This window comes from Monopterus albus, unplaced genomic scaffold (genome assembly GCF_001952655.1).
Source record: "Monopterus albus unplaced genomic scaffold, M_albus_1.0 scaffold185.1, whole genome shotgun sequence".
Taxonomy (NCBI): domain Eukaryota; kingdom Metazoa; phylum Chordata; class Actinopteri; order Synbranchiformes; family Synbranchidae; genus Monopterus; species Monopterus albus.
The window spans coordinates 108,713-116,900 of record NW_018128065.1 but is presented as its reverse complement, the minus strand read 5'-3'; the positions used below and the strand labels follow the sequence as shown (position 1 = coordinate 116,900).

General features: G+C 41.5%; 1 protein-coding gene across 5 annotated transcripts in view; it reads left to right on the top strand.

The window, feature by feature from the left end:
- The window catches only part of kalrna (kalirin RhoGEF kinase a), a 110,953-nt gene that overhangs the window by 34,798 nt on the left and 67,967 nt on the right, over positions 1–8,188 (top strand). For all 5 annotated transcript variants that reach the window (XR_002276331.1, XM_020617091.1, XM_020617089.1 and 2 more), the window contains exons 3-10: positions 438–552; positions 3,405–3,597; positions 3,707–3,880; positions 4,002–4,085; positions 4,237–4,368; positions 5,376–5,498; positions 7,178–7,300; positions 7,694–7,885. Coding sequence is in view for 4 of the 5 variants with exons in the window: in XM_020617091.1 (XP_020472747.1) it covers positions 438–552; positions 3,405–3,597; positions 3,707–3,880; positions 4,002–4,085; positions 4,237–4,368; positions 5,376–5,498; positions 7,178–7,300; positions 7,694–7,885 (1,136 nt within the window). In the remaining variant the exon portion in view is untranslated. The remainder of the gene's footprint in view (positions 1–437; positions 553–3,404; positions 3,598–3,706; positions 3,881–4,001; positions 4,086–4,236; positions 4,369–5,375; positions 5,499–7,177; positions 7,301–7,693; positions 7,886–8,188) is intronic.

The window sequence follows — 8,188 nt, the reverse complement described above, 5'->3', positions numbered from 1 at the left end:
TGTTACTGCCTATTTAGATTTGTGTTATTTTACATCTACTTTATATTTCACTTGTATTGTGTGTCATTCATGTGGACGGCAAAGTAAGAATTTCATTGTACAAGGAAACACGTTTCCTAACTGTGGATATGACAAATAAACACTTTGACCTTTGACCTTGTTGCCACTGTTATTGCTAGTATTGCTATGACTGCTGGTGCTACTATTACTAAAACCACAACTACTGCTGCTACTAGGCTTACTACAACCATTGCTTCTACTGCTACATCTGCCACTACTACTGCTACTACAACTACTAGGTAGTATCGTCACAGGCAGTTCTTTAGTAGAACACATTTATTGTTGGTTTTGGTCTGATTTCTCGACATTAAGAGAAACACCTTTTTAAATGTGTGGCAACATTAAACATCATACAATGTTTGTGTGTAAATGCACAGGTGGGCGAGATAAAAGAGGAGGACCAATCCTGACGTTTCCTGCCAGGAGTAACCATGACCGAATAAAACAAGAAGACCTGAGGAGGCTGGTAACCTATTTGTCTACTGTTCCCAGGTACGCACATTCCCGTCATGCACAAGTACTGTAGTATTCTTTATTTTAGATTTTATTGTGTTGTTAATTTAGAGCAATAACATTTTGTGAACTAGAATTAATTGTGACAGACACTAGAAGGCAGCAGCTGAGGATGGAGCACATGTGGAGTGCTTCAGTGCTGTCCACACTGAGGAATCAAACGCTCCTTTCTTCACCATCACAGTAGCAGATGGAGAGCGGCATTTGATTTGCATCAGCATGAAAGCAGCAGTGTTTGGAGCAGGCCGCAGCGAGTCACACTTCACTTCAAGCCCATTTATTCCTGTGGCCCCTCATCACAGTGTGAGGATGGAACAAAGTTCAGAGAAAAGTGACAATAATCAGTATCATACTAGTAATCAGTCACATAACAGCCCCCTGCTTTTTAAGTAGACCTGTATCCCTTTGAAAGAATGGCAGATGGCAAATGTTTTTAAACCTGCTTTAGGTGACTTAATGAGTAGTGGCATCAAAGCAGATCCTGTACCAATGACTGTGAAAAGAAATTTGTCTCAGATCATCTGTAGCACTCGTAGCTACCCAGCCAGCAGATTTACCTGTTGTAGTGAAAACAGCAACAAGTCTAGCAAGCAAGCAATTCCTTTGTTAACACTGTGAGTGTGTTAGATTATTTTTAAAGAGATGGTATGATTAAAAAAAGAGGCTTGAGATGGATCAGGGTGATGGCAGGATAATAGTCATCATGCATCATGCCCTGCACAGCAATACGCTGAGAGTGTAGAGGACTAAATGAAAATGGCTGTGCTATTAGCTAGCTGCTTTCACCTACTGTATGTTTGAAAGAATGAACATGAACCTGCTGTTCTGAAACATCCCGATGAAGTCTCCAGTCTGCTGCAGCAGGTTCTTCTCTTTCCCATTCAGAATCAGACTGTGGTTCATACATCTCTATATATTGTCTTATGTTTCCAGCTGCAACCTTTACACAAGGTTAAGATCAACAGCGACCATAACAGTTCTTGCATTATTCATTTAATTGGCTAGGGGTGATGACTCTTCTTCACCCCCAGCCCCAGAGTAAGTGCTCATGAATAATATAATATATGTTAATGATATCTGAAACTGCTGCTATAGGACTGAGGGGAATCTGTGCTGTTTGCGAGGGTGGATTTAGAGAAATCTAAACAAATCTGGGTGAATAAAATGTCACAGATATGTTTAAAATACATTCAGTGTTTATAAAAGTGGGTCAAAAAGGGCCATAATACCACTGCTTTAAAACGTCTGGGTGGTGCATTCATGGACTCCCTGACATCAAGGATTAATAGTCACCTGCTTAAAAAGCAATGCATTGATAAGCTGAAATATTAGAGAATCAAATTAATATAATTGAATGTGAGGAATTATAAATAAAATGGAGGCTTAGATGTCAGAGTGTCCTTGAATGTAACATCAGGGAGAGTTTCCAGCCTGTTCTGTGGTTGCAGCTGCTGATGTGCATTTACCTGGCTGACTAGAACACAGTGTGATTGAACCAAAGTAGCCCAAAATCTCTATTACCATTCAATTGCTAACAACCCCGCTCTGCTTCCTCCTGCTAATGGGGTTTCTGTTTCCATGGTGACGAGGGGAGTTTGTGCTTCCTTGAGGCAGAATCTAATGGATGTCCTGCTGTTGAATTTATAGTAATAGAGGGTACATGTAAGTATATGTGGAGATGAGGTCATTTTCACCATATTTTTTACTTCTTTATCAGCAGTAGCTGAATTTAAGACCTGGTATACTCCAGCATACCCAGCTGGCTCTGCACTGGTTCCCAAGCACCTCCTCCACCTTAACCAGTCTATCTGCTTTCAATTTTCAGTGTTCATTGAACGCTGTTTTGATTGAACATTTTAAAGCTTTACACCACGGTAAATGACTCCCAGCTCTAAACATTCTCCTTTTTACCCAATTTATTTCTTTGTATATTTACATATATTTTTATATAGTGTGTACACGCTCTACAACTCCCATAAATTAACATGCAACAAGCAGATCCATATCACCACGTGGAAGGCACTTCTGTGTCGTGGTATCATATTTATTGCACATCTATTTGAAAACGGATGAAAACATGTTTCTCTCTGCTTTCAGGGTGGTAACACATACAATCTGTTCTGTACCACATGATTCTATAATTACCAAAATAATTTGATGAATTGGTGCTAGACATTCATTTTGCATCAAGTGTTTAACAAATACCGTAGTTCTACATGTTGGGAAATACACTTGTTCAGGTTTATGCCACTCCCACCTCTGTCCACTGAATATAAAGCTCCAGTTAGCTTAGCTTAGCACAGACTGGAAACAGTGGAGACTTCAGTAGGTCAGTGCTTGCTGCCAAGGAACAGTCTAACACATAACCTCTAGAAGATTTCTAGAAAAAACCCTAGGCAATCATGAAATCCCAATCAACAAACATAACCTCTAGAAGATTTCTAGAAAAACCCCTAGGCAATCACGAAATCCCAATCAACAAACCCTTGTGTGTGTCACATACTTGGCCAAATAAAGGTGATTATCCTTATCCTTTGCTATTTGTGTCAAACAATTTGATATCATTGAGGCTATTCTGAAGTGTGCGCTAGTGTTTCTCATTAGCACCTTGCTGTGTTTTTACTCTGGTAATTTAATATAGGTTTAGACAGATATTCCCACTCACCTTAATAGGAAAGTGTGACACTTTGGCAAGTAACAAGATTAATATTTTTTTTTGTTTAGGATTTTAAAGCTCATTTGCCCTTCTCTTAACCTCTTTGTTTGTGGTCCCTCTCCCCTTCCACCTGTCATCTGATCTATCTGTGCTCTTTATTCTGTCTCTTCTTCAGTGAGGATGTATGTAAACGTGGTTTTACTGTCATCATTGATATGCGTGGCTCTAAGTGGGAACTGATCAAGCCTTTGCTGAAGACACTGCAGGAGTTTTTCCCAGCTGAGATCTGTGTGGCGCTCATCATCAAACCGGACAACTTCTGGCAGAAACAGAAAACTAACTTTGGCAGTGCAAAGTTCTCCTTTGAGGTCAGTCCTTGTTTCCCTTCTGAAACATATGGCACTAACCTGGATCATCTGTCACTGCTTAAAACATGTATTTTGATATTTCTGTTGAATTTCTGTTTGTGTGTTCCAGACCAACATGGTGTCAGTTGAAGGTCTGGCAAAACTGGTGGATCCGTCCCAGCTAACGGATGACTTCGATGGCTCTCTGGACTACAACCATGAGGAGTGGATGGACCTGAGAGTCTCTCTGGAGGAGTTCATGTCCAACGCTGTTCACCTGCTGTCCAGACTGGAGGAGCTGCAGGTAGGGGATAGACAGATGAATGGGCTGATGAATGAATGGTTCATCAAGGACAAGATGGATGCATGGAGGGATTAGTGGAGCCATTCATCCCAGGGTAAAATTGTTGCACCGTGTGTTGCAGGAGCTTCTGTCTAAGAAGGAGTTTCCTGCAGATGTGGAGGGATCTCGTCGGTTGATAGAGGAGCACACACAGCTGAAGAAAAAGGTGAGAGAGCTTTTGTCAGGAAAGTTGCATTTCCATTAGCTGAAGTGAAACTAGATGGCCTCTAGGGTAAACATTTAGACCTGTCATCACTACAGACAAGTTTGAATCAGCCACTGAAGTCATTTTGCTTTCTTCTCCTCCTGTCCTGTAGGTGCTGAAAGCTCCAGTGGAGGAGTTGGACCGGGAAGGCCAGAGGTTGTTGCAGTGTATCCGATCTAGTGATGGTTTTTCAGGGAGGAACTGCATCTCTGGCTCTGCTGACTTCCAGAGCCTTGTGCCCAAAGTAAGTAACCCATCCTAGAGAAGGGCGCTACAGCTCCGAATATAGCATCATCAATTTCTCTTAAAAAAAAAAAATCATATTTTAGCCACAGGACAGGAGGGAAAAGATCATTACAGCCTGTGATGTGACCATTAAAAGTACACTGTACCATAATGCAAGATCACGCAGCTGAGGCCCACAGCTTGTTAGGATCCCTCGTTAGAGCTAATGAGAAGTTATCGCTGCATGTAAGCAGGAGGAAGTTGTGTAAGAGCAGAGTGAGTTTTAGTACACAGGTGGTTTGCATGAAACACATACACTCTTCTTTACAAACACAATATGCACTGTACTTTGGTCACCTTGCATCCTTTTCAATATATGTCTCAGAGTTCTTTGCAATTAAATAGAAATAGAAATAGGAACAAAATAAAAAGTAGTACAAACATGGTTCAATTTATTAAGAACAAAGACAGCACAGGATTTTGTTTACAGTTTTGAGTAGCTTTATAAAAATGACCAGTGCTCCTGCCACCTACATGTTTAAAAGTGAAATATTGACAGCTCTGAGGTATATCATGGAGTTGACGTGCATGTTTTTACATGTCCCTCAGGTTGAGTTCAAACACCAACTAACACAGCACTGCCTGGAAGTTAAAACGACAGACGTGATGAAACCCAAAAAGTAACTGAGTTTTGAAAATGCATCATCAATTGTAGAAGTGGTTTGAATTTATACCAAACAGCAAAACACTACGAAAGTGGTCCACAATCACTCCAGGTGATGTGAGCTGATGCAGAAACACATCTGCACAAGTTAAGTGGTTCAATTTGAGCAAGAAATTGCCGTTACACACTGGGACCACCACCAGACACCATTACTAAATATCAATCTGGAGGATCAAATGTCCAGTAGACACTGATGAACTGTGGTGTGTTCTTAAAGAAAACATACAAATCTGTTTCACCAGTTAAACTTGGTTCCACATAAATAAGACAAAGGAAGCATCACCTAACAATGCTTCTTACAGGTGGCCAGTCTGCTGGATAAGCTGCACTCCACCAGGCAGCACCTCCACCAGATGTGGCATGTCCGGAAGCTGAAGCTGGACCAGTGTTTCCAGCTCCGCCTCTTCGAACAGGACGCAGAGAAGGTGAGTCTTACCTGTGTCACCAAATGAGCAGAGCACACCACCAGAGCTGTGTGTCAGGAGAAAATGCAGCAAATATAATAAACTTGTTACACATTGGGATGTCTTTGTGGGGTGTGACAAATATTTATTTAAACATAAAGTCTCACTCAATACCGTATTTCGTTTTCATTTCTATGTATGTGTGTTTGGGTTCTGTCTCGGTCCTCTAGGACAGCCTCGTGAAGTATTTATTGCTCTTTGTCCTTTTCACATGTCTCTGGAAAGTCCAGAGTGGTCATCTGAATAAATGAGTCTGTAGTGTTGATCTAAACAGGGGAACACACTTCGCAGTTCATCCAGTGGAAAATCAGTGAGGATAACTCACTTAAACCAGAAAGGTCATGAACATAACAGCCTGTTTATTACAATGTAAAACTCTTTTGGCTTCATCCAGACTGCTGTAAATGTAAAGACTGTGCTCTTCAGCTAATTGCAACCTCTGAAAAGCTTTTATTTTGTTAACTCTACAACATTTGAAGACAATAGAAAATACTGATGTACATCATTGATCATGCTCTGCTGACATCCACACACCTAACAAATAGCAGAATGTCATGGTGACAAAACGTACAGGTTTAAAGACGAGTGGGTATGAAAACACCAGTCATTATGGCAGAAGTACTATGACAACAAAGGCATTTACATGGATCCAAGATGGCTAAACCATGTCGACCTTAGTTCTGTCTTGTGCTAAGAGCTGCATGTGTTTGGTAGTATCCTAAATGTTGTTGATGGGGGTGCAGCTTGTACACTGAGACACGTGCAGACAGACAGGCGTCAGCTGACTTTCTGTGCTGCTACACTTAGAAATCCACATGCACGAACAGTAAATATTTACTGCAAACTAACAGAGAGCAAAAAGAAAACAGCTTGGTCCACATCGGTGTTGTCATGCTGCGGAGCAGCGGGGGTGTGTGGACGAGTTTACCCTGTGGAAGCCCTGATGAGGTGTTCGTCCTGTTGAAAACACACCTAGAGAAACTGTGTACATGTCGTGGTCGCCATGGTCACCACACAGCGCCACAACCAGCCTCCATATGTCTGCAATGATTGATTCAGATGGAGAAGCAAATGCAAAGCTTGTCCCGGCTTTGAATGGATCAGCGGGTAAAAGCAAAGCCACCAACAAGAGAAAATGAGGGAAGTCTTCTTTCTACATTACTGTCTGCATCACGTTTGTGTAGACACATACCGTGTGTAAACTATCCTGTGACCATCAGTAAAAAAAAAAAAATAGTTTAAGGAGTTGCCCGCTGTCAGTAGTAGATTTTGTTAGTGGCAAAGCTCAGATCAGTCAAGGGACTGTGCTTCTCTACACAAAAAGTATAGTGTTTAAATCTTGATGCAGTCATTTGACAAAAGGAATCTGAACTCAAGGTTCGCTTACTAGTTTTCCAGAGCTTTCAACCACAACAAGACAAAAGTGAATCATGAGTTAAGATTACAGCGGCGTGTGCGCTGAAAGAAATCATTTTAAAATGATCAAGTGGTCCTTTACATGTGCTTTCATGGCAGATGATTTCTGTTTGTGTCCTCATTCAACTTGACACAAACCGATACAAAAAAAATGAATGCATGCCATTTTGCAGTGTTATTAATGTTGCTGTGTGGTGTGTGTGTGTGTGTGTGTGTGCGCGCAGATGTTTGACTGGATCAGGCACAACAAGGAAGTGTTCTTGCAGAGCCACACAGAGATCGGCCGAGGTTACCAACATGCTGTGGAGCTGCAGACTCAACACAACCATTTTGCCATGAACTCCATGGTAGATAGTCGCATCAAAACCATAAATCTCACATTGCTATAGTTCACCCTGTGTGACAACAGAAATAGGAAGAGGTTACCAGGAGCACACAGTGAATTACTCCAGTTTTAGTAGTGGAGCTTAGTGTTAGTGGAACTTTTTGTTTGTCTTAATTTAGAACGGCTCAAACGTTAGTAAAAACACAACTAACAGAAAATACACACAAGTTGTGTATGAGATGAAAAACACTTCATCTTCATGTCCAAAGCTGTTAGACACCATGTACCTAAGTTTTAAATCACCAAGAGTTTGATAGAAACAACATGCTTCCAGCATTATTTAAACAGATCTGAGTGTCTTGATACAATAACTAAATCCAGTTGGTTACCAACAGCATGGTTCTTTTCTTCCCAGAATGCCTATGTGAACATCAACAGAATCATGTCTGTCGCGAGCCGTCTGGCTGAGGCCGGGCACTACGCCTCCACACAGATAAAGCAGATCTCAGGCCAGCTGGATCAGGACTGGAAAAGTTTTGCTGCTGCACTCGACGAGCGCTCCACCATCCTCGCTATGTCATCTGTCTTTCACCAGAAGGCTGAACAGGTGAGAAAAATATTAAATTAAATTACTGAGGCCCCTTCAAGTAAGGCTTAGCTTCTGAACATTGCTGACAGCGGTGAGAACAAATCTGTATCTAGCTGGCTTTAGGTCTGATGTGAGGACGTCCCATTCACATCTCTGTCATTAAGAGGAAAAGCTGCTCCAATTAATGTGGGACTTCTGTTCCTTGGCTGCTGATCTGGTAACTATTTAATCTGCAACTGACACATGTCCAGAGTGTCTGATCATATTTAATAGATCAAGCTGCTGATTCTCGGAAGGTTGACGTGGCAGCAGATTGGACTT